The sequence below is a fragment of the Erigeron canadensis genome, chromosome 6 (genome assembly GCF_010389155.1).
Source record: "Erigeron canadensis isolate Cc75 chromosome 6, C_canadensis_v1, whole genome shotgun sequence".
NCBI classification, from domain to species: domain Eukaryota; kingdom Viridiplantae; phylum Streptophyta; class Magnoliopsida; order Asterales; family Asteraceae; genus Erigeron; species Erigeron canadensis.
This window is the reverse complement of record NC_057766.1, coordinates 10,036,018-10,063,695: the sequence shown is the minus strand read 5'-3', so window position 1 is coordinate 10,063,695 and position 27,678 is coordinate 10,036,018. Positions and strand designations below refer to the sequence as shown.

The 27,678-nt window shown below is 32.6% G+C and overlaps 2 protein-coding genes across 4 annotated transcripts; one reads left to right on the top strand and one right to left on the bottom strand.

The window, feature by feature from the left end:
• Nucleotides 1-3,219: 3,219 nt before the first annotated feature.
• Nucleotides 3,220-4,047, top strand: LOC122604285 (uncharacterized mitochondrial protein AtMg00810-like). The gene has a single exon (XM_043777171.1). It carries the CDS (start codon nt 3,220-3,222, stop codon nt 4,045-4,047), a length of 828 nt encoding a protein of 275 aa, XP_043633106.1.
• Nucleotides 4,048-5,527: 1,480 nt separating this feature from the next.
• LOC122603908 (probable terpene synthase 11) lies at nt 5,528-9,050 on the bottom strand. Of its 3 annotated transcripts, none has more exons than XM_043776762.1 (8): nt 8,800-9,050; nt 8,417-8,505; nt 8,064-8,319; nt 7,568-7,946; nt 7,254-7,472; nt 6,979-7,117; nt 6,422-6,673; nt 5,528-5,999 (listed from the first exon to the last, which is right to left on the bottom strand). In XM_043776762.1, exons 1-8 carry the CDS (start codon nt 8,993-8,995, stop codon nt 5,709-5,711), a joined length of 1,821 nt encoding a protein of 606 aa, XP_043632697.1. In that variant the 5' UTR covers nt 8,996-9,050; the 3' UTR covers nt 5,528-5,708. The 3 variants fall into 3 exon arrangements, with proteins under 3 accessions (XP_043632697.1, XP_043632695.1, XP_043632696.1); XM_043776760.1 differs by having other exon boundaries at nt 8,064-8,328; nt 8,800-9,049; XM_043776761.1 differs by having other exon boundaries at nt 7,568-7,943; nt 8,064-8,328; nt 8,800-9,049.
• Nucleotides 9,051-27,678: the final 18,628 nt, after the last annotated feature.

Below are 27,678 nucleotides of genomic sequence, written 5' to 3'. Positions count from 1 at the left end.
AAACGATTTTGAATGAGATCATCTTTGAAACTTTGAAAGAAATTTGGCTAAGTATGAAATGAAATTGAAGTAAGTTTTGAAATTGAATTTAAGAAATGAAATGAAATGAATTGAAATGAAACGATCTTGAGAGAATCGTTTTGGAATTCTGGAAATGAGACGGTCTTGGAGGAAGATCGTCCTAGAGTTGATTAGTTGAAGAAATTTTCTAAGTATTTTTGTAAAAATTGGACAGAGTTTCAGTATTAAATGGATCTAAAGAAATTTGAGCAAAACCAATCAATGAGATTAGTTACCCAGGAAGTGTGTGATTCCCAATCACAACGACTTCAAATGATCAACCAAACCACAACAACTTTTCAAAGAAACTGGGAAGATCTTGTTAGGATCGTCCTAGAATCAGTGAGCTGAGACAATCTTGAGGAGATCGTCCTAGCTTTCTGTCACAAAATTTTCAAGTATCAAATACTTTTCAAGTATTTGAATTGACCAAACCAATCCTTTCGGACTAATTAGCCACAAACAAATACTTCACACCACAACCACTTGCCAGAACGATCTTGAGGAGATCGTCCTACAAGCCACAAAGCTTAAAGTATGATAAGTGAAATATCAAGCACCGAGACGATTTGATGAAGATCGTCCTAGTGAGAATCGTCCTAGCATCATCTTCTTCATCATAAAAACTGGTATTTTCAAAAACTCCATTGATGACTTCTAAAAACTTCAATATCTTTCAAATTACTGGGAGTTATGACTTGAAATAACTTGCAAAAAGTTTGTTTTCACCCCCGTAACAAAATCAAATCCCAAATTTTAGCGCCAAAAACTAAAAAATTCAATCTCGAGTTATAGATTGAATTCGAACTTGAAACTTGACAGGATTATGTTTTAAACTATCAGGAATCTATTGGTGAACAAAAATCTATGATTTTATGTGATTTGAGCGGTGAAAAATGATGAAACAGTGGACGGATAGAAAAACGGTTTTCGAATTTGATTTTTGATGAATTTGAAATCGAATTCAGTTATGGATCGATATCAGAATGATGTTTGCTCTGATACCACATGTCATAACACGATTTCTCGCCTGAATTCGAGCTCAACAATGGTGGATTTGTGTAGTGTGTAGTGTTTGTGTTCTTGGTGTATGTGTGTGTTGAGAGAGAACGTGTGTGTGTTGAAAGTTTGATTTGATTAAATGTGTAAATGGAATGGAAAAAGGTTATGATTATCTAAGGTATGAGGGTATTTATACCTAAATACACAAATATGCTAATTATCACAATTAGCCCCTCAACCTTAGTAATCATTCACCTATGACCTAACTACAAGTAAGCCCACTAATTTAAATTACAATTTATCACTATTTTTGAATTTCTAACAGTCTACATGATCACATCGATCAAAATAAGTATTTAGCTTATTAGCCTACCATTATTAAAGGAATAACAAAGTCTGAAAAGATGAAAGAGATTGTTTACCAACTGAAAGAAAATAAAAGAGATAGATCTAGGTAGAAGCTGAATATCGGAAGGTGTTAGAAGCTCCAACACCTCGTTGGAATATTCTGCAAAGTCGACATAGGGTTTGTAGGTGGCGGCTAGGGCTGCTGAATTGGCTCTCTCTTAGGGTTTGAGGGTTTCTTTTGCTTAAATAGAGGCAAAAGTCAGTTGATGATCTAGACCGCCCAATGCCGCTGGCAAGGGTTTCAGCGACGCTGGTAGCTCCTAGCTCTCTGATTTTTTTCGTTTGACTCCCGAATCGTACCCTTGTGTCTTGTAACTTCATAGACCTCCATCTTGTGTTGCTTGATGCCATTTACCCTCACTTGCATCTTCCGTGAACCTGCGTTTATTTCGGTTCTATTAAGTACCAATAGTTCCGGAATATTAACTCATTTTATACATTGAAACGTGGCATTTTGATGGGGGAAGTTTTCACAAAATCAACGCTCCATCACCTCTACATACCTGATCAACTGTCTTCCAACAAAAATATTAAAAATGAAAACACTGTTAGACATATTGAAACAATACACCACAATCCCCAAACCCCTTATACTTCAACCTCGGGTGTTTGGATGTACAGTTTTTGTCCATTTCCCAAAACTTACCAGGATAAACTTGATCCATGTGCGGAGAATGTGTTTTTGTGGGGTATGACATCAACCAAAAGGAGTACAGATGCTATCATCCTAGCACTTGTCGGATTTTCACCACCATGAATTGTGACTTTCTTGAAACCAAATATTACTACTCCACCCAACACAGTGGTCAGGGGGAGGAACAAGATGACACACTGAGTTGGTTAAGACATGGCACTACTAGTGTCACCGAAGAACCAATCACAATACCAAAGTACCTGCAATTTCTTCTTTGAATACCAGTGCACTAAAGATATTGTCCTGAACTTGGTCTCCGTTTCCGAGGTAAGTAATTCTTAACCTATGAATTCGATGAGTGAAAACTCAGGTAATATCACTAATGAACATGTGGTAGAATCTGCTTATGAGAATAGATAGGAACACAAAGAAAAATAACCTATTTCTGGGGAAATACCGAGAAAGTGTGTACTCCCAGAAAGATCGACCAGAGGAGTCCCAGCCAAGAGATATTCTCCAAAAAAAACTAGCAGAAGCTTAAAATACCCTATGGCTAACATGGCCGAGGGAACTTTTTCCCAAGAAGCAAAAGCATTCACTGCAAGTCTCTATTCAAAAGAAATTCCCTCAAGTCTAGAACAAGCTCTAGAGTAAGTTGATTGGGAAGAAGCTATGAAGTGTGAAATGGAGACATTAAGGAAACATGAATCGTAGGACAAATGTATCCTACCACAAGGAAAGAAACCAGTAGGATCTCGGTGGACTTTTACGATAAAGTGTAAGCCAGACGAAGAAATTGAAAGATATAAGGCCTGATTAGTGGCAAGAGGATACACTCAAATTTATTGTATCGACTAATCTGAAACCTTATCTCTAGTTGCAAAAATTGATACCATAAGAGTGCTTTTTTCCATATCTGCGAATCTGAATTGGCCACTTCACCATTTCAATTTAAAAAATGCATTTTTACATGGAGAATTAAAAGAAGAAGTATATATGGAAGTACCACCTGGTTTCACTCATAATTTTAAACCATGAGAAGTTTTTGATTGAAGAAGTCATTATATGGCCTGAAACAGTCCCTCAAAGCATGGTTTGATAGGTTCACACTGGCGATGAAGAAATATGGATTCAGACAAAGCAACTCAGACCATACACTATTTCTAAAACACAACAGTGATCGTGTGACATGTCTAATTCTTTATGTTGATGACATGATCATTACTGGAAATGATGAAAATGAAATCAACAAGCTAACAAAAGGGTTGTTTACAGAATTCGAGATGAAAAGCCTGGGAAACCTAAAATATTTTCTTAGGATTGAAGTAATGAGGTCACAACAAGGAATTTTCATCTGTCAAAAGAAGTATATACTAGATCTTCTAGCAGAAATAGGAATGATTGACTGCAAACCATCTGAAACACCTATGACGATGAACCAAAAGTTGTTCATTGAAGACGGAGCCAAATCAGCTGACAAAGAAAGGTATCAACGAATAGTAGGACAACTGATGTACCTCTTACATACCCGCCCTGATATAGCGTATGTTGTTGGAGTAGTCAGTCAAATCATGCATGACCCTCAGGAGGCACACATGAATGCAGTCTTAAGTATCATCCGATATCTCAAAAGAACGTTAGGTCATGAAGTTCTATTTAGATCAAATGGACATCTCAAAATACAGGTATATACAGATGCTGATTGGGCTAGAGACAAAGGAAATAGGCGATCAACTTCCAGATATTTTTCCGTGGTAGGTGGAAATTTGGTGACCTTAATGAGTAAAACGCAGAAAGTAGTAACATTATCAAGTGCTGAAGCAGAGTTGAGAACCAAAGGATTAACAGAAGCACTATGTATCAAAAAACTCATGTTTGAAGTAGGATTTTCCCAAAAGAAAGCACCCAGCTATCCAGATTTCAGAAAATCCTGTTCAACATGATCGTACAAAACATGTTGAGGTTGACACACATTTTATCAAAAAAAAAAAAACTAGAAACTGGGATTATCCGTATCGCATTTGTCAAGTCATCAGATCAACTGGAAGATATACTAACCAAATCCGTAGGAACGACTACCTTTCACTAGTGTCTGAACGAGGTAAATATCGGTGATCCCACTAGTCAACTTGAGGGGAAGTGTTGAAAGGAAATTAATGACACACGGGATCAGAAATATCATCACCTCGCAAAATAAGAGATTGATGTCATAAATTTGAATATATTATCCAGCCAATTGTGTTGCCTATTACGACTAAGAGACAACCCATAGTTTCCATATTTAGATTACAAGTTTATGTATAAATAGTGGCTTGATTATCATTGTAAATCATCACTTAATTAGTAATACAATCAATTCTTTCTTTCATATTTTTTTTTAACAATAATCGTGGTTGTACCTACACTTGTGATCGAAGGACAAAATCTTGCAATTAACCTTCACGAAACCACACAAATTTGGCTAGTAAATCAAAGGGGATGCTTTGGGTTCTTTTTTGGATCGATACCTCTTGCTTCAATCAGAAAATGGGGCGCTTAGGGTTGACTAATCCCCTTCAAATCCATATTATAGTTTGCTATAAAGTGTCACTTAAACTCCTCAACTCATTAAGGACTAAGTTGGCTTCAATTAATGACATAACACACTAACGGGTACACAACACGGTTTATACATATAAGACACACATTAATATACTTAATTTCTACATTATAATTCATATACACTAACACGTCGTTTTAAAAAAAAACTCATATAAAACACAAATATTTCTCACAATAGTTATCTCCATCAATTATAACGTAACGGGAGACCAACTTTGACTAATGCTCAAGGTTAACAAATGAACAAAAAAGTTTAGGATGTTACAAAAAAAAATCTCTCCATTAATTCTTCGGAATTAATAACTTGATCCATTTAACTAACTAATTTCATAGAATTGTGCCAACACGGTCACAACGACCCCCCTTTTACTCTGAATTGTTTTACTTAATTTTCTAAACAACAATTCTTGTGTTCGACCTCGAATTTACCAAGTGAACTATATTACATACGGACGGGTATATTGTCCGAGGGTATGTAGTAGTCAGTAGCTAGGTAATTTGAAATTACACATCAGGTTTACAATCAGCTTGAATGAACATTAAGGAGCTTGGATTTTCACAAGTGTTTCAATTTTTCCTTATGAATTCTACATAACACCATCAACCTTGGGATAATATAAACATGCCCAGTGGGTTAGAAGTACTTTTTACCTCTTGGTTTAGTAGAATCTGTAAGTAGACTCTGTACATCCCAACCTCTTATTACACGGTCAAAAACAATATTGAAAGCCTAAACCCATAAATAAATTACGACATCATTACTTACTTACTGCTTGTTTTATTTTTCTCAAAAAAAAAATAGTTCATGATAATACATAAGACTTTTGAAATAAATATGATTGTTACCACATTTTATTAATCTTAACTATCTATGATGTCGACAACATGCACATATATCTTACATGACAATGAGATAGAACTAACATATTAACATGACAAGGAAAGAGAACTAACATGTTTGAATTTTGTGAAAAGGAGATCTAACAGGCGGTGCATTTTTGAACTAGAAATCAATGGGTTTGAAGAACAGATTCTGTACTTGACTTTTTACACTTGACAAATAGCTATCTTCGTTATGTTGATAAACAACTTGAGAAGCTCTTGATGTGTTAAAGGCAACTTGGATCATCGGAAATAATTCTAAATTTGATTTAACTAGCTCTGAATTTAGATCTTTCCATAAGCCATTGATTATTTGCAATATTTGGTTCCTTCCTTCTTCCTCACATGCTATGTGCTTATCTTTCATTAGTAATTGTATGCTTGACAATGCATCTCCTCTTTCCTCTTCCTCCTATACACACAATGTAAAATATAATTACCACTTAAATATTTTTGTAAAATTCAATGAGTTTCTGGTGCTTTAATCCATGATGATATCACTAGGGTTAAGTGCATTTTCATGAAAATGTAATAAACTTTGCTCAAAAAGTTATTGTGTGCGTGAACTTACATAACATCTATTGTATGCACAAATTTTGTAAAAATGTTTAAGTTATGTAACTAAATATGATTAACCAATCAAAAATTTGCATGTGGCAGCTCATATGAGGTGTCACGTACACCATTTACATGACTTGAACATTTTTACAAAGTTCATGCATATAATAGAGGTTATGCAAGTTCATGCACACAATAACTTTTTGGGCAAAGTTTATTACATTTTCATGCCCTTAACCCATATTACTAATAGCAATTTTTTTCAAAAATTAATACCTTAGAGGTTCCGAGGTCATCCCATAGACGAAGAATGGTTCCAGCCAAGGTGAAGAATTTAGGATATGGATCAAGAAGATGTCTGATGTTTTCGTTTGTAACTCCTTCTAATATAAGAACGAATAAATGCACCATTGCCATATATGTCCCTGATGATACAATTCCATTGTCCATGTAATCTTTAAGGTTTGGTACTATCCCTTGTCTTACCCATTCGACTTCCACCATGTAAGCTTCAACCAAGTCAATCCACTAGAATATAAAAAACAAATTAACAACCAAAACATTGTCATTTGAAAATAACGGACTTCGTAAATCATATAAATACTGGGCCGCCTAGGCATAGTACGAAGTGGGCGACTCAGGCTCGATTTTCCGACGGTCCAAATTTTATTTAAATATTGTATATATGTACGAGTGTGTATTTAATTCGTTGCGTCTAGGTGCCTTTTGTCGCTTTTATAAATAGGCTTTTTTTGTTGTACCATGAGCTCATAAATCCTGAGGGCCGCCCAGATAATATATTCTGTAATAGATAATCATAATTGAGTATTTACCGTTTTTGTTAGAAATGGTTGGACACACAACCCATGTTTTTTGAGGACTTGGTCACAAATCTCGTTGTTAGTATTATACAATGCCATGTAGCATACTTTCATGTACTCCGGAAGCTGTTCCGCTTCTTTCAAATCCCATCTATTAGAATAACACATTGATTATTTGTATGAAAAAAACATATAGATTATAGATTTTGAATCTATTCAACTAAAAAATTAAGTTATTAAATTTTTTCGGAAAAAAAAAAGATGGCCTAAAATTAAGGTAAACAAACCTTTGAATTGCTCTAGTAAAGAGAACAAGATCACCATATGCACCATAAGTGTCGTATATATCATCAATAACCAACATAATGGCGATGGCTTTAGCAAGCACAATTCTGCAACTCGTGTCTTTTGGCTCCGGTAAGAGTCCCACGGTCCATACAAAACACTCGACATGTCGATCTCTAACAAAACTTAGCTTACTAGCTAGACCCAATTCTTTCCACCAACTAAAATCATGTCAAAATCACTAAGTAATGAGAACTTATAAAATTTACAATTGAAGTAACTAGGGACAAAAAATTAAATTAAAGTTGTCTATTACCTGGTTATCTCAACCAGCTCTTTTCGGAAAATTAATTGGACCCGATTGTAGTCCAGCTTTGCAAACTCTAGCAGAATCGGGTTATGATCATCTTCATTTACATATTCTTCAATGTACTTTCTTGCTTCTAACCTTTCCATTCTCATATGTCTTGGAAGCTTTAAACTATCAACAACTTTTTTCTTAAGTTTCGGGCTAAATTGTGAAAGTAGTGATTCTTCAAGGTGTCTTGTAGCAAAGTCCTTCAAATGCAATAAGAGATATTCCTCATTTGTACTAAGATATGAAGCTTCATATAAACTCAACAATCCTTCTATGTCTTCACTTAATGACTTCTTGACTTTCCCATTTGCGTCCATGAACTTTTTGAAAACATCTACTTTGTCATTCAAAGTATATCAAAATTAGAAAAGTAACCAAATTAAGGTTAATTAGTAAACATATATATTATATGTGTTAAAATAGATGAGTTAATTAAGTTGAAGTGAGATAATACTTGGATTTGTATGTAGGCCATTGTGTCGTTGAAGCCGAAAACACAGAGCTGTAGCATATAGACCATCATCATCAAGCAATAAATGTGATACACTTTTCAATATTTCATCAATTTCTTCTTTGAAATAATACCCAAGTCCCAATCTTTGAATCGTATCAATTAGCTTCATCGTCATTAATGTGGGATCGGAAGTCATCGTTAAAAGTCTTCTCGTAATCTCTTTAAGCTCGTTGATCTTGTTAACATCAACATGTGGCTGAATTACCTATCAGTTATGAGAATGGACAATATTCTTGTTCATATATTATCTTATGGTAACACACATGCATGCACAAAAGTAGTTAAAAATTTACCTTTAGTTCATGATGTTGGTCCAGCTTAAGAAAATTGTTGTCTTGGATCATTCCCATGGTGTTGGTAGCTAGTATAGGTGACATAAAATCTAAATTGAAACAGCAAAATATCACTAAATGTTTATATATCTATTATATGTGACTATATAATAAAATGCATAATTAAAGCTAGAAATGCACTAATTAACTTAGTATGGGGTACTAGTTTGTTTTCTCTATAATATAATCATCTCTAAATTATGCGATTAACTTTTCTAAAACATTACAATACCATAATGGCTTTTATTTATATATGTTTTCTATGGAACATGAATGTATATAAATATAGAGTTTTTTTTAATATAATGATTGAAGAAGGTCGGGCATGCAACTTGTGTACACACCTGATAGTATGTCGATGTTGGTCTTCGTTGTGTTGGTCTTATTTGCGCCTAGCAGTTTTGAAGAAGAGACACACATAGTACATATCTTAAAGCTTTTGAAGTGTGAAATATTCACTAGTTGCCATGGATATGAAACTTTGCATGAAACATGACTAGGGACGTTGAACTTACAAGTTATGTAATATCGTGAAGTCATTTTGTAAGTCTTTTTCACTTGGTGGATGTAAACTGATGTGTATTAATTAAATTTGTGTGGAATCATTTTATAGAGAAATATGAGATTCAATATACATGAGGGTTTTATTGTGCACATGAAAAAAACGGGTTTAAATAGATTAGACGCAGGCTTTCACGATACAACGCATGGTAGCGTCGGTTTTGTGGCGGTGGTGGGGCAGTGACGGGTGGCAATGGTGGTTTCGGCGACGTGTGGTGACGACAACGGTATTGTGGTAATGAATCTCACAGTAATTATGTAAAAGAATTTAGTATAATTATTATTAGGTTAGATGAATTAATGTTTATTTCATTAAGGATGTTATAGATATATTAGGAAAAAAGATTTTAATTAAAAAAAATAAAAACTAGGGGCAAAATAGGAAGATTGTATTTTGAAAAAGGTCTTTTTGCTTTAGAAAAAACTTCTTATTTGATGGAAATCAAGCAAATGCAATAGATGCAACTGTGTTAGGTCCTTGATTTTAAAGTGCTCCTGATTACTTTAAAATGCCTAAAATTTATTTTTAGAAGTTAATAGTTTTCAATTAGCATTTGAGATATCACAGTAATATTCAATTGGGCAGTATAAGGAGCACAAATCAAACATGCCTTGAAATCCAGGACTCTCGAAACCCCCTAATAATCCACTTCAACTAATGTAAGAAGCGTAATTCAAACCCTAATAGATTTTTCCAAGGTCTAACGACTAATAGTGTAGTTATCTTAAGTGTTGAAAAATTCATGCTGTAAATTATTTTATTAAAGGTATTATAGTTATATTAAGTGAGAATATTTAAATAGAAATAGGAAAATTGTCTTTTTTATTAAAAAAAGGGGGGGGGGGGGTTTGCTTTATTAGGTTGACATATAAAGTGTTGCAAAGGAATTGTATTTCATCGAAAAAACCTCCTGCTCGACGGAGATCGGGCAAGTACAATAGAGGAAGTCCTTGATTTTTAGACGTATCTGCTTATTTTTATAATACTAAAAATAACTAAAAAAAAATTTTAATATAAAAAAATCACATGTTAGATATTCTAGAATGGGAAATAATTAATCCTCCTAATTCATTAGCCTAAAAATCCTCTTAATATATTGGATGGTGACATGTGAAAATTTAAAGGGAGAGATCAGAAAAAGATTAAGTGAGAACCACTTATCACATTCTTAAAGTTTTAAGAGAATTTTTAAAGTAATGTTTCAAAAAATCAATCATTTTTCTTTAAGAATACAAAACCATATATATGGACATGGAGATATTCAATAACATTTTTAACCATCGATAATAATATATGTTTTATACACTTTAAGATTGTCTTAAATATATACTGTGTAGCTTTTTCATGGGTCTACTTTTTCATTTTTTAGGCACTATTCCTTTAATCATTGAATATACATGATTATCTTTCCCTTGTCCATATATAATTATTAACATTGCAAAAACATGTCAAAATTTATGGTTAAGATTAAATGATCATCTTTTAAGTCATGATTTTTTATTTTAATGCAAAGGTTAAAATCGTTTTAACTTAACAGACTTGACGGGATCCTAATCCCTTTGTATTAAAGATGAACGTGAGACTCTCGTATCAGTCCCGATACCGAAAATCACTTAAACATGGTACCCATTTCATGTGTGAAAGTCAATTTTTAACACATGATTTCTTCACACCCTCCATGTGTGAAGATATTATGTATTACAAATTAACTTTGACACTCTTAAGTGTGAACAATTGATATATTTTTATACACTTTAAAGTGTGAACTTTCCTTTTCTACATGTATAAGTGTGTAAATATTGTGATTTTTTAAATTTCTTCACACACTTTAAAATGTAAATTATTTCTACACACTTTTAAATGTGATTAATTATATGTGATTCGATACAACTTTTTGATACCATTTCCATGCACTTTGGTCCTAAATTTCACGAATAAAAAAAAAATGAGTATTGGTCCCGATCCCCAACCCATTTGGAATTTGGATATCATCGTCGGAACATGATTGGGATTCGGAAAATTATATATATTCCTTTCGCTTGTTATTGTGTATGATACATATATAGTACATTTAAACATTATAAAGTAATTTGAAAATTGTGATTAGAGCTTAAAATAGTAGAAATAATCATATAAAGAGGAAAAAAAAAATTTCATTGTGCATATATTGGTCTATTTATCCGACAGTTATAACATGACTTTTATTTTTATTTTGTTTTACTTTTACTAAGTACAGCCATGTAGTTAAGGTATATTAAAAAGATGTAAACTTATTATAAAATTTAAGGATGAACATTTTATATGAAAATTATAATTTTTTATGCACATTAATTACAGCCCTAAATGCTACATTTAGTAATTTTTTTTTTTTCAGGTTTCTTCTTTTGGCAATTACAAGATGATAAAACATTTATATTAACTTTCGCATTAGATAAATGTAAAATGAAAATAATTTAGAAAGAGAAAACTAAAAGTAGTATTTTAATTTTTTTTCGAACCGTCAAAAGTATTATCATTGATAATATTACCTAAAGCTAAATTACATAAAGGATACAAGCTAGTATAGGGAGTTGTAAAAACAAAAACCAGTGAATGAAGAAAAACCAGGGACTAAACGTTAAATCCATTCCACTACGACCAGTCTATATCTTGTGAGGGCGCTCGGTTGGTGAGCCAAAGGAAGCTTTTGTCTTTGAGCTCTTCTGTTGCTAAGTGAAGGGACGATGTCTTGTTATTGAAGATGCACTCATTTCTCGTCTTCCATATTGTCCAACAGTAGGCCAAAATGATCAGGTTTATAAGCTCACTTTTTTCCTTCGTAAAACAAGGTCGAGGTGTAACTGAAAAAGGTCCCTTATGGAGGTGGGTTTCGGAGTTGTGAGCTTACACCATTGCATAATAAAGCTCCATAACATGTCGGCAAAGGGAGTATTTCATTTTTAACACTAAATTTTGTTCCTGAGTTTTAGTTTATTTATTATCGTTTTATAAGGCGTTTTCAAATCACATATATATATTTATTTATTAACTATAAAAGTTATGGTAACTTTTTCTTGGAAAAAATGAATTTCTAATCTTTTATCTTAATTATTTTTTGATGATGATAACCTTCAAAACTTTATAGCATAGTTTAATATTATAATAATATGCCTAAAAAATGTATCTATTTATTTAAGTTTTGACATATAGATTACATATATTTTTTTTCATAATCTTTAATGTGTCATTCTCTTTTTATCAGGGATATATCTTTAGGCTTACATATTAGGCATATTAATCATTTTTTTTTCTTATAATTATCTTGTAATCTAGTTATCTTTGTTGTACGTTTGTTAGGTATTTCAGGTATTAGGACGGTGTATTGTTGCGATTCCAAATGTTCGCTTTTTATATATTTTATTTGAGTATTTGAAAAAAAATATATATATTAAAAAATAGATATATATTTAATCACTTTCAAGTTAGCTTAGTCGTCAGATAATTTTTTTTTTTTTTAGAATTGGTTTCAAATGGTTAAAGAAATGGTTAGAAAACTGAAAAAAGGGTATCTACCAATAAACTAAACAATGTTCTTGAAATGATCTATGTCGTAATTCTTGATCGATACTTGTCATTTTGATTTATTTATTTTATTAAATTAGTTTTTTTAGTTATATACAGATTCAATTTTTTTTATTATACTTAAAATTAAACTCTAACTTTAACTCTAAGCTTATAGATACAAAACACATTATAACCTTATTTAATTGATCGATTTTTCATTAATAAAATTGTCTTTTTTTTCCTTAGTTCTTCAACTCCTATTACTTATATTACTTATAATAAGTTATTCACCTGAAGATTTCAAAGTTTTGAGTTTACGATCCGAAATCAAAAACCTATTTGACTTCATATATTATGCTTACAAGTTTTGATTTTGATGTGATTTTAAAAGTTTCAGCTAAATCCAATACTTTAGCTAAACATATATTATATTTATCATGACTGTTTATCATAATTTAGCTTCAATAATCGGTTTACTTTAACCACAATTTATTTCATACTCACGAATCATGTATGAGGCATATTTGAATTTCTTTATAATATAATCTATATAACTACCGTACATCGTATGGGTATTAGGTTTAGTAAATGATAAAATGGTATGGTCACAATGTTGTAGACATAAACTATCAGCCTATTGTACGTGAGTTGTGACCCACTACGCCGGCCTTGTTCACCACAGCACGAGATATTCATCTTAAACATTTTCCAATTCTTCATCCTTATCCTATGTCGTTTCCTACACCCTACGGCCTACCCGAAAACATTAAAACTGTGCTATTCCATGTGTTACACACGTCTATAATCTATATACACATGAATTATTGAGTGGCGTGTCACTAACTCACAGGAGAAACTATTTAAAAAACATGACTAAATGTATCTGATATCTTAACAAGTCTCGGGTATTTAAGGAAAGGTTTAGAAACATTTGACTAAGATATTCCGATCTCTATATAGAATAAAAAAAAATAAAAAATTGTTTTGACATAAGCATTTTATAAAATGTTAAAATGAAGTGGCTTCAGCATAAAAATTTATACATTTCCAAATATAAAATAGCTTATATGTTGTCTTCACATTTTTTTCTTAAAGCTTAGTTCTTTTTTGTTCATGTCATAAACACTTTCCTTTCTTAAAAATTATTTATTTTTATTTTGATTATTTATGACATCATTTTTTTAATATGATGTTTTTATTTATCTGAAAACTCTAGTAATTTATAAATCATCTTTTAAATTTTTATTATCTAAATGATATTTTCATAACAGTTTTTAAGTTATCCATATATTATGTGGGTTAATAAGCTAATTATATTTATTTGAAAAACATAAATATATTATTCGGATGTTATGAGTAATATATTTATGTTTGTTGTTTACCCAATGCACAATAACTATATTTGAAAAAAAAATTAAAAATAAAAAAAATTTGAAGGTAGCTATAAAAATTTTAGTTATCCAAACTAAAAATTGTTTTAGTAAATTATCACATAGGCATTTGGGAACAGGCTAAATCAATTTTGTCACAACTTCAATGGTGAACATATATTTTTACAAAACTTTTATTAGTATGCTCAGATTGAACCCGAGTTAATTAACTAGTTAGACAACGTACATATATATGAGTCAAATAAACTTTTCAACTATCATATTTGACTGGAGCTATTTTTTCTATATAACGTATACAGTTGTAAAACATCTATCTATAGACAAACTTAAATGATCCATATAGTCGGCATGGACGGAGGCAGCATCGGGGCAGTGGGGTCAGCTGCCTCCACTCCAATTTTTATACAATGTAATTTTTTAAAATTTAAATGATATATTTGTAATTTTTTGCTAAATGTAAAAAAATAAAATAAGTAAGAAATAAATACAAATGTTACCTTCTTTGTCATAAGTTTATTCTTTTAAATAAACTTTTCAACTATCATATTTGACTGGAGCTATTTTTTCTATATAACGTATACAGTTGTAACATCTATAGACAAACTTAAATGATCCATATAGTCGGCATGGACGAAGGCAGCATAGGGGCAGTGGGGTCAGCTGCCTCCACTCCAATTTTTATACAATGTAATTTTTTAAAATTTAAATGATATATTTGTAATTTTTGGCTAAATGTAAAAAAAAAAAATAAGTAAGAAATAAATACAAATGTTACCTTTGTTGTCATAAGTTTATTCTTTTAAAGTCATTGGTCATTGAAACATTAATTTTGGGATAGATCTCTTCATTGGAAAAATATTCTGATATAATTCTTATAAGTTTGACAAACAACTTTTAATTTGCCACCTCGCAAAAAATATTCTTGCTCCATCTCTCATAGTCGGACGAATGACTTGTGAAAGGTAATTTTTGCGTGATCGGTGTCTAAAAAGTATAATTTTAGACGTTAATATGTGTATTCCATATTAGATATTTGATTTCGATTTTTTTTTAAGTCGGTCCGACAAGTTTTGTTCGCGGAAGTAATTAGATCAAGACACGTGTTTGTCATCCACATCATTCGTGAATTGTCATACGTATTTAATTCTTATCTATAGTGAGCCAGAGTAAGTTTTCTTTTCCATATCTCTAGGTAAAGGTTTTTTCTTTGAGAGGTTTGTGAGGGGCTCTTTAAGACTATAATGTGAACCTCGTTAAAATAATATATGCTAGAACTCTCATTATTCACGAATAATTTTTACCTTTTAATCACTGGATACACCATGTATTTTCTTTCTTGTACACGGTTGCATAATATCAAATTTTATTGAAGTGAAACACCTTTATACTTTCAATTTTTGTACATGGTTGCATAACGTGTAAGAACCCAAACCTTTTTAAACAAAATCGTATAAAATTTTTTTTTTTATAATGCCCACTGCGGCGCAGTAAGGCAAAACACCTAGTGGAAAACTTCGGCAGAAAAAGAAATGAGGCTCACTGCGGCGCAGTGAGGCACCACACACCCATTGCGGCGCAGTGGAATTCCTCGGCATCAATTACCCATAAGCCCACCGCAGTGAGCTAAGACAGGCTCCCACTGCGGCTCAGTGGAGCTACCTGTAGCAGACTTTTGTACAAAAATCAGGTTTTCCCTGCACTTGACTCTTTTTGCTAAAACCAAAACACCATTTCAACTTCAACATCTCCAAATACTAAAACATGACCTTTAAAGCATATAAATCACCCATACACAAAATCATTTCTTTTTACAAGACTGATGACTACAAAATTCCACAAGCAGGTCGATAACCCTACTTGGGTAATTGTCAAGCTAGTTACAAATTCTACCATTACTAACGTTTTTAACGCAACTACAAACTTTCAAAAGTTCTTCCAAAATAATTTGACCAAATAACATGTATCATAAGCCAATGGGTACCAAAGGGATCATCTACCCAAAATACCCAAAATGCCAACCTTCCAAATGGCAAGAGCTTCCAATTTTAACTTCACTCGATTGCTTCCATACCTCTGCTACTACCAACTCCTATAAAAGAGTTAAACACTAAAACATAAGCAACGCTTAGTGAATGCATACACATATAATCATAATCATGTCATTTCAACTTTGTGCATCAAGCACCATATAAGCCTAGCAAGCTAGCCTTTTCATACATTTCAAACAACATACATTCATTTTCAACATGGCCATGAATAATTTGGCTAGTAGGAATTTACCCACCTACTAGCTCTTACAAACAAATTGTCTAGTAGGAATTTACCCACCTACTAGTTCTAACAAACAACTATCAAATGGGTCATAGGAATTTACCCACCTATGACCTCTAGTAACAAGAACATGATTATATGCATATACACTCACCTTAAACTTGGCTAGTTGACACAACAAGGCTACAAGATCAACAATTTAATCTTCAACACCTATACAAGAGTAATCACATATCATCTATGAGCTCCATGACTCAACTACTTACATTCATTAACTCTAAGATTATGGTGTTTGGCTACTAAACACTTTCCACAAATCTTCAAATTCTCAAAATAAAGATTTATTTCATAAACACTAGCCAAACACCATGAGATTCTTACCAAAGGGGATTCTCACTAACAACAAATTCTTTCAATCAATAATCCATATATCATTCAAATTTAGTTAGGATTTTACTTGAAAACCCTAATAGCAAAAACCCCCAACTCTAAGGCTAAGAACCCTAAATTTTAATAAAAAATCAAACTAGGGTTATGAAATCTATACCTCGAGAATGGGAAACAAAGAATTAGGGTTTTCAAATTGAAATTCTTCCCCTTTTTCTTCCTTAATGAATCGGTCACCACCACCTCCAAGAAAGCCCCAAATTTCAATTCTAACACAATAGGAGATGATTGTTGATATAGTTTTAGGATTGAAATTCTTTAATTTATGAATGAAGATTCAATTGCATGGACTATGGAAGAATTTTGAGACAAATGGGATAGTTGGGAAAGAAGTGAACTTGAAGTGGCAAAATATAAGTCACAAAAGTGTTTGCCTGGCTCGTCACTTGAAAGCCACATCCCATACAAAATTTTTAGTGGGTTTAATACCCGCTAGTCACTAAAGTTCCAACTAAATTAACTCCTTAACTCAAAACAAAATACCAGGAAACTAATTTAATGTCAAAACTACAAAAAGGGTTAATTTTCTATTAGCTTAAAATATTGGGGTGTTATATAACGTGACCCGCTTTAGCCTGTAAATTCTATTTTTTACACTAGACCTAGTTGACTTTTAAGTAAACATAATATGTTTCAAACTAGCAATTTAGAGATCGAATAACTTGTAACCGAAACACGATCCAACCAAACGGCTTTCACACATGTATTCTCTAGACCCCAATCTATATATCAACTAAGTAACAACCTTAAAACTTGCACAATCAACCCGAAAACCTTATGAGAGCACAAAAACTAACTTTCATGCGAATGATCAGATGGTAACGAAACTTCACCAAACTTTACCCATAACTTAATGAAACATAAACGAACTCATAGAAACTTTCATAATGAAATTCTAACATGTAACTTTTGCGCAACACATATCTAAAGTTTAAGGACACTAAATGGTAACGAGAGATATACTCAACCAAATCACAAACCGTAACTTGCAAATGACTTTAATAACATTAACTAAGAGAAACATAGTGAATTTAAGCAATAATGATCGGAAATTTGAACTGAAATCGAAACGAAAGTTTAACTGGGTCACGTTGTAACTTACAAAATAAACAACTACACAACTAGAAACGAAAGTTTCTATGAGTTCGTTTATGTTTCATTAAGTTATGTGTAAAGTTTGGTGAAGTTTGGTTACCATCTGATCGTTCGCATGAAAGTTAGTTATTGTGCTCTCGTAAGGTTTTCGGGTTGATTGTGCAAATTTTAAGGTTGTTACTTAGTTGATATATATATATATATATTGGGGTCTAGAGAATACATGTGTGAAAGCCGTTTGGTTGGATCGTGTTTCGGTCACAAGTTATTCGATCTCGAAGTTGCTAGTTTGAAACATATTATGTTGACTTAAAAGTCAACTGGGTCTAGTGCAAAAAATAGAATTTACAGGCTAAAGTCGGTCACGTTATGCAACCATGTACAAAAAATGAAAGTATAGGGGTGTTCCACTTCAATAAAATTTGATATTATGCAACCATGTACAAAAAGAAAAATACATGGTGTATCCAGTGATTAAACCCTAAAATTTTATAGTTTCAAAATAAAAAGATAAGACTGAAATAACATGACTCAAAAGTTCTACTGTGTAATGAAAGTTAAAATCAAAGTTAGGCGCAGTAAAGAAGATTCTTAGCATGAAAATAATTTAAGATGGACATATGTTGAGGTGGTATCAAATGTAGGGATGGCAACCGGACGGGAAAAAAAAAACGTAATTCGTAGATACCTATCCTTTATGAACGGGTAATTTTAATAAATTTTACTCGTGGATACATAACAGGTATAAATATGTGTCCGTTTACGGGTCACAGACAAATATTGGGTATATTATATCCGGATTTTTTTTTTCAAAATAGTGTAATGGATAAACTTATTTACCAAATTGGTATAGTTTCAAAAATATTTACCAAATTAGTATATGTTCAAAATTACACTAATCTAATAAATAACTATACTCACTGCCTAGTTTAGAAAAAATATTCTTTTCCAAACTATGTATCTCAACTAAATGACTCATCCAGTGAACCTGTTTTTCAAATGCATTTCAAATAAACCTATTTCGCATTATGGATAATATATATGAAAGCAATTACAGACTTACGGTGAACTGTTTCTTGCACTGATGCATCATGTAAAGAAAGTATAGAAAGAATATAATTTAAATTTTAATATAAATGTATAACTTTTAATAACTAAATATAGAAAAAATACAATTTAAATTTAAACATAACTAATTGTAGTTTTCCTGTTAGAAAGTATTTTATTCCATTTATATATAAATGTATAACTTTTAGTAAGGATGTGTGATATTTGTCAAAGTTATGCTGAAAAAAAGGAATTGTGATAGTTGTTAATTTTTTTTGATAATGTTTTATAAATTATGTTCTATATAAAGCGAATAGAGATAAAATGAGGGTAATGGATATTATCTGATATATCAATATTTACTTTTTCTTATTATTTTTTTTTTTTTTTTGGAAAGGCGATATTTTATTATCATACTAGCAAGACGCTAGAATTAATGGTACATACACAATCAAATAACAAAGTTCATAAGAAAAAGAAATCATTTCATTGAGCTTCATTGAATACTACCCAAAGATAACCGATAGGCTTGATCTCTCTTAGAATATGAGAGATCTCAGTCTTCTTGTGATTAAAGATCAAGTCATTTCGGGCCTTCTTGTGATATATTTACTTAAAAATGAATCTTTAGGAAGAAACAAGAGAAGCATACAGTTAATTAACTACTGAGTCACCCAAATGTATATAAATAAACATATGTTGAGAATTTACGGAACTTTACTATCAAAAGAAGTGTTTTGTTCATTTGAGGCCTAAATTTTTTTTGGAAACTAGGGGACAAATCTTGACCATTGGATTATCCCCTAAAAAATAAATCCCAGCCCTTGATATCTGCCCTTCCCGTCGTCTCCTTCCTCCCACCACACACACACACACACAAACACAAATACACACATAGATTCTCTCTTTCTCCCCCGTTTTTCCGACAACGACTCCGGCGACGGGATCTTGAACCACGACCATCTCCACCTTTATCTCTGACCGGCGACGACGACCAACTCCTCCTCCTTCTTCTCAGGCAATACAACCGCCGGAAAATGCAACAACTTCGCCGGAAAACTTCAAACGCCGATAAAACCTTCGTTCCTTCGAATTAGAACATCACACTTACACCAAAACACTCACAATCACACCGTGAACAAACCATGACCAGAAATTAATCCGATCTACACTCGCCGGAAAACTTGAAAAACTCACCGGAAAACTTAAAAACGCTATAGCTTTGTTGTTTCTTCGAATTAACGCATGAAACTTGTACCAAATCACTCAGAAACACATTCCGCACAAACCCTAGCCAATAAACACTGTTTTAGAGCTCGCTGGAAAAATCACAATGTCGCCGGAGAAGATTCGACGATGTTAGTGTCTTAGTGATTACCAATCAAGCTTGATTTGGCTTGACCAATCAAATATGATTGGACAATGTCGCCGGAGTAATTCACCGGAGTAATTCGCCAGAGTAACCAATCAAGTTTGATTAGTTTGACCAATCAAATATGATTGGACAATGTCACTGAAGTAATTCACCGGAGTAACCAATCAAGCTTGATTGGCTTGACCAATCAAATATGATTGGACAATGTCGCCAGAGTAATCCGCCGGAGTAACTAATCAAGCTTGATTGGCTAGACCAATCAAATATGATTGCACAGTCGCCGGAGTAATTCACTGGAGTAACCAATCATGTTTGATGGGATTTTGATGATGGTTGATCCAAGAGCTGAGATTAGTCCCTTGGTTTCCATCATTTTTAAAGGATTCATATGAATACAACCCATCAAAAGAAACACCCTTTTTAGTTTTTAGTAATAAATTGAATACATAAATTGTGAAATTATACTAGAATGGTAAATATTTTTGAAACTATACTAATTTGATAAATAATTTTAGTCATCATACTAGTTTGGAAAAAAACTCATTATATCCGTCATGGATAAATCCGTATGGTGACCTCATGAAATCTATGTAAGAGACCCGTGGATATATCTGTAAGATAGCGTTAAACCCGCATGTTATTATTTAAATGAAAAACAATTAATATTACCATTTGTGATATATATTAATGTGATAGTGTTTAATGTATTGTTATTTGATATAGGATTTGAAAAACTTTGTTTGTGTGGATTTCATATGCATTTAGTTCCTTTTAATCATGGTTGTGGAATTCGGGAAACGGGATCGGATTGGCGAGGGAGAGAGTCGGTATTTTTTAAAAATCCGAATCGGATCGATGAATAGTGGATTATTATATATAAAATAATGATTTTTGAAATAATAGGTAAGAAAAAATTAAAAATATAAATAAAACTTCAAACTTAAACATAACATAATTTTTCAACTTAAACATAATTGTCTAGTGTTAGGTCCAGATTTACTGGACTCACTCCAGACCTGACTGCTGGAGCTCTCTGAAGATTTGTCCAGAAATTATGTGAAGACCAGTGAACAACTTACTTGTACAGGAATCTGGATTCCACCAGATTTGTTCATTGGACTTCACTCCAGTCAAGATCTTTCCACTGAAGAACATTCTCACTGAAGTCGAAGACTGAAGTCTGAAGAAAGAAGTCTGACAAATAGCGGAGCTCACTGGAAGACTTACCAGATCTCCTGACTGGAGTCCTTGTCAGTATTCTAGACCTTACAAGTCTGAACACTGATTACGAGGAATTGACTTTATGCCTTTACATGCCTTTAACCGGACAATCCATTTGTCTTTTGTTAAAAGCCTTACACGCATGTAAAGGTGGTTGGTTAATTAGAAGACAAGTCACTATCATGTGACTTTATTCTTGTACTTTAATCAATGCTTTTAAGGAATTAAACTAATTTCCTTAAATGCATGTAACCATATTTGTACGGCAAAAAGAATATTATATTTATTCTTTTTGCCTATAAATACCAAGTCACCTCCTCGTCCAAATTACATACTTTTGCAATTTGGTGCCTTTGCTCAAATACTCTCGATCTAAACAGTCATACTTCACAACTTTAAGTATTTCGATCAAAGAGTTTATTTAGCAAAGATTAGATCACTGGTAATTCATAGGTTGTTTAGATACTTACTTTGTAATATCTTGTTCCGCAACAACCTTGTATTTTATTTAACATCAATAAATAAAATACACTTGAAAATTACATTGTGTTTCACCACTTACTTACTTGCTTATCTTTATATTGCTTAAGTACGTATTACGTTATATATATTCTTGCATTTATATTTATCGTAATACTAGTCCAATCTAGTGCTTACTTGTGTGAAAACGTGTTTCAGCACGTTCCCGGATCGATTAACACGAGATCTAACAATCATAGATGTGCGGAATCCGTCTTTGATCGTCTTTAGGGTTAATTAATGATTATCATGATAAACACACACGAAGATAATAAGAACAGGAGATAAACACAAAAATACTACCATTAATCATATGATTACAAGATGAATCCGTATGAACAACATCTACATTGATTACGGATTACAATCATTGAGACGAATCGTGATAATTTGGGCGGTATCTCGAGGTATAGATCTCTACCTCGAGAACCTAGTGAATGACTTTATGTTGCAACTAAATCATCAACCTAAATTCGTGACCTAAGACTTATATTTATAGGCTGTACAAACAGACTGGGCTGTCAAATTCGTACAAACGGGCTGGGCCTTACTAACTTAATAGTTCTTACGAACTTAATCTTCGTAAGGCATATATGTACGAAGTTAATAGTTCTTACGAACTTAAACTTCGTAAGCATAATTGTACGAATTTCTCAGCCTTTTAGAATTATTGCATCGGACAACAGATTGTGCACTTTATGTGCTTTAACAACTTGACGTTTAATACTAGTCCAATCTAGTGATTACTTGACTTGTTATTCTACACTTGTGGGTTAAGCCATCGAGTGAGGGACTTCACATCTAGAAACACTAACATAATTGATAAAAGTTTAAAAAAAAAAAGTTTGACTTTGGTTGACCCGATCCGATACAACCGAGTCATGACCAAGTTGACCCAAGTCTGGAACGCTGGTCGATTTTCATACCGAGTATAGCAAACTCGTATCGTCAGTCGGGCGTTACACGATCCGACTCGGCTGTATCGGCCGAGTTTCACAACACTGCTAAAATACACTATGTGTATCCTGTTGTATAAAGTATCTACTAAAAAAAAGACTAATGTTTCATTGAATACCCGTTTGACAAAGGGCGTTTAGAATTAAACGGATGAAAAGATTGGGAAAGGAAAATATTTTAGGAAACTGATTAAGTATCAAAGGATATTAAATAATTGATTCTACTCTATAATTTAACATGGGGACCCACATATCTATCCATGAACTTGTATAACCGTGGATCATGGACATGAATAACATATTTTACGCGTTGGTGGATACCTGTAAATTGGTGAATCATAAAATACGCGAACATGTTAATAGTACGGGGTGTCCGCACGCATTATCCAAGGCTGTCATCCCTGATCAGATGGGGCCTTGAAACTTAAATTTTGATATATATTTTTAAATTTTCATATATAAATTTTGACCTGCTTTCGATTTTTTTATAAAGTTTTATAATTGCGTCTTATCTCGAACTGTTGGTACTGCCATTAGACACATACAAAGTTATTTATTACTCAAAAAAGGTATATTGAATAAGTTCTTCATCGTTTTAATATACACTAGATCAATGCCTATGATTAAGATGAGTATTAATGTTTAAAAAGATATCGCTGTATTTGATAAAATGTTTAAACTAAAATTCATGTCTCATATTTGATTTTATATGTAATTGTGGTTGTTAATGAATTGCATCTCATTTGATATATATGTATTTGTAGTTGTTTATGTAGTGAATTACACTTGATTATACATGTATTTGAAGTTTATGTATTGGATCAAGTTTAATTCAATCAACTTTATGATGTTGTATCCAATCACATGGGATTGGTTTGTACATTTTAATGTGGTTGGATAAAAAAAATTACTTGTGGTTGTAGTCTGCAAATGTATCTTGATTATGTATCCAATCAGATTTGATTGGCTTTTCCAAATTTAGATTAAGCTAATCAAACTTGATTAAAATGTATGAATAAAATCAAATTTGGATTAAGCTAATCAAATTTGATTGGTCCATCTTAAAACATTTGCACTCCAGTATACAATTAAGTTGATGGGCTAAGCCAATCCAGCTTGATATCGTTTAAAAAAAAAGTCAATCAAACTTGATTGGTCAAGGATAGCACATGATGTGACTAAATTTATATATATTTCCCATATGGTTTTTAGGTCGTTTTATGCACATTTGTTAGTTATTTGCATGTATATTCGATGCTTTATGGTATGCGTGAGTGATTTCAGGTTATATCACGCGTGACGGATAAAAATGGCAAAAAACGACTTAAAGAAGGATGAAGTGAAGTTTGTGAATGATCCGGATGAAAGATGTGGTAAAAGAGAATGATAAAGTGAAGAAATCATGATGGAAGAGGCTTAACTCCCGTTACAATGCTTAACTCCTGTTAAAAGGATCAATTAAAACCATTTCAGCAACTAATGGCCGTTAGCCACTGTAACTGCCGTTAGTCAGATTAACGGGCATTAGCATCTGAAGGACTGATTATGTACAGAAAGTTAACGGTAGTTAGACGGGAGGAAGCCTTTTAACGGCCATGACAACTTGTAACGATCGTTACATGCTGATTACATATATATAATTTCTTTCATTCACTATGGATGGAGGGATTGGAGCTTTTAGCCACTTTTTGACCTAGAAAAACACAAAGACGAATTCAAGGCTTTTGGAGGTCGATCCCTATCATCCGGTGCTTGTGAACATCAATATTTGTTCAAGGATTCATCATTGCTTCCCGAATCAATTAAGATTGTTTCTACAATATGATATCTTTCAATATTGATTGTAATTATCATGAGTAGCTAATTATTTTATCATCTACCGAGATGAAATAAGACATTATGTGACAGTTACACTTATTTATTAATTCAAAGTTGATTTCAATTAAGGTTGTGTCGAGATCTTGATGATCTGGTACTTTATCGATTAGTAATTTGATATTAGTGATATATATGTTCTTCGATAGTGGTACTAGTTGAATATATATGTGATTTTAATTGTTTATCTTTAATCAATTGTCGTTAGTTCATAGTATAATAGTGAATGTCATTTTAATAAAAGGAATCATTTTGTCAATGTGTTGATTGACGGTTGGTGGTACCTGTAACACCCCAATATTTTAAGATAATAGAAAATTAATTTTTTTATATATATAGTTTTAACATTTAATTAATTTCCTAGTATTTTGTTTTGAGATAAGAGGTTAATTAGTTGGAACTTTAGTGGATAGCGGATATTATACCCATAAAAATTTAAAAGAAAACGTGGCTAAGGGAAGGGATACCCAGCCACAATTTCTATTTGGGATCAATACTTCTATTCTCTTCTTCTCTACAATCTTCTTCATTTTAATCTTCTCTTCATATTATTACAATAAATCAAATTAATCAATCAATCATTCAAGTGAATAACGACCATCAATAATCCTCAATAAACAAAATTGAAAAGCTAGGGTTTGTGTAAGAGGAGGTGGTGGTTGAATTTTTCAAGAAAGAAGAAGAATTGGAAATTTTATAATTGTTTGATTTCTCTTTGAGGTAAGGAATTCCCCATAATTGTTGAATTATAAATTAGGGTTTTTATTGTTGAAATTAGGGTTCTTAAATATTGAAATTGGGATTTGGTTATATTTGGGGATTTTGATGAACCCTAATGAAAATTTAAAAAGGAAGAATTAAGGGGTAATGAAAATAAGTCTTTATGGTAAGACTTCATAGTGATAAACTATGTATTTTTGGTGTTTGGCTAGAAATAAATTATGAAATTTATTATGGAACTTATGATGAAAGATCTTGTGTAGCCAAACACCATACTGATTGAGGTCTTGGTGAATTTAGTTAGATGATTGCGAATTAAATGAGTTTATAGAACTCATAGCTAAACAATATATGTTGTGTAGGTGGTGAAGAGCATCTTGTTAAGTCTAGTAGTCATATTGTGCATAGTAGCCAAGTAGAGCCTAATAACCAAAATCAAGGTGAATGCATATTTATATGTTCATAGTATTGTTATATAGAGGACATAGATGGGTAAATTCCTATGACCCAATTGTGTGTTGATTTTGTGTAAGACTAGTAGATGATGATGATATACCTACTAGCATATATTGATTTTGTGCAAGACTAGTAGATGATGATGTACCTACTAGCATATATTGAGTATAAGACTAGTAGATGATGAGATACCTACTAGCATATATTGATTTTGTGTTAGACTAGTAGATGATGATATACCTACTAGCATATATTGATTTTGTGTTAGACTAGTAGATGATGAGATACCTACTAGCATATATCCTTGGCCAAGTAGAATATACATGATCATGAATTGTTTGTCGTTGTCTTGATTGTTGAAAGAATGGTTCAAGTTGTTTATATGCATTTAAATTGATATAGCTATATTGATCATACATATATGCATTCACTAAGCTTTATTGCTTATATTTTAGTTGTTTAATTTTTATAGGAAGTGGTAGTAGCAAGGAGAAGGAGTTGGCCAAGTGAATCTAAGTTAGAAGATCATTGATTATTGCTTTTGAAGGTTGACATTTTGGGTAAACTTGATAGACAATCCCTCTTTGACCCATTTGGCTCTTGATACTTGTTCTTTTGATAAACAAGTCAATTTGGTATAAAACTTTTGTAAATGCCCAACCTTTGGGTTTTTTGAATTATATGTGGTAATGTAAATAACTAGTAGGGCAATGACTCAGGTAAGCGACCCGTTTCGTTGTAACTTGGTTAACCCATTAATGGGTTATGCAATGATTTTGGTAACAAAGTTGTGTATAAGTAGGAATTTTGATGTCAAATGTTTGGTTAAAAGATGGAAGATTGTTTAGATATATGTAACTTTGATATATAAGTTGAGTCATGTGTGGAAATCAGATTTTTGAAGAAAAGTGCTGAGCAGATTTTTCCCACTGCGGCGCAGTGGGAGAGTTTAGTCCCAGTGCGCCGCAGTGGGGGCTTTTGGTAGAATTGGGCCGAGACTTTCCACTGCGGCGCAGTGGATGTGGAAATCAGATGTTTGAAGAAAAGTGCTGAGCAGATTTCTCCCACTGCGTCGCAGTGGGGGCTTTTGGTCAAACTGGGCCGAGACTTTCCACTGCGCCGCAATGGAAGGTGTCAACTCCACTACGCCGCAGTGGGGTCCCTAAAAAAAAATTTACGGTTTTCAATTAAAAGAGTTTGGTTCTTACAGTACCACGTTGTCTTCACATAGATACAATTGTTAATTTGATAATCAAACAAACTAGTTGGTTAGGGAGATTGTTTTAAGCATTGGTGGTGCCGGCTTTTACAAAGGAAATAATTAATTAGGGGATTTAAATGATTTTACAAACGTTGGTGGTACCAGTTTGTGTCTTTACATGGTCATGATTATCTTGGTCAACTGAATTGGATTTGAGCTTAATTAAGTGCAACCCGAACTGTTGTTGAGTGGATTCGAGATAGATGACTTTTAATTCTTCTGTTTAAAACAAAAACTCTCTTTTCGATTAATCCGGAGGGATTACTAACTAAGTTCACTAACTTTTGCAACGTGACAATTCGGTAACAAAAACCCCATCATTTCTACTTGAACTACTTTATTTTAATAACTGCTTAACTTAGTCCTTGTGTTCGACCTCGGATTTACCAAGTCAACTATACCTTATACGAACGGGTCAACTGCCCACAAGTGTGTAGTAGTGAGTAGCTTGGTGATTCATGTTAATAAATTTAAGACTCGAAAT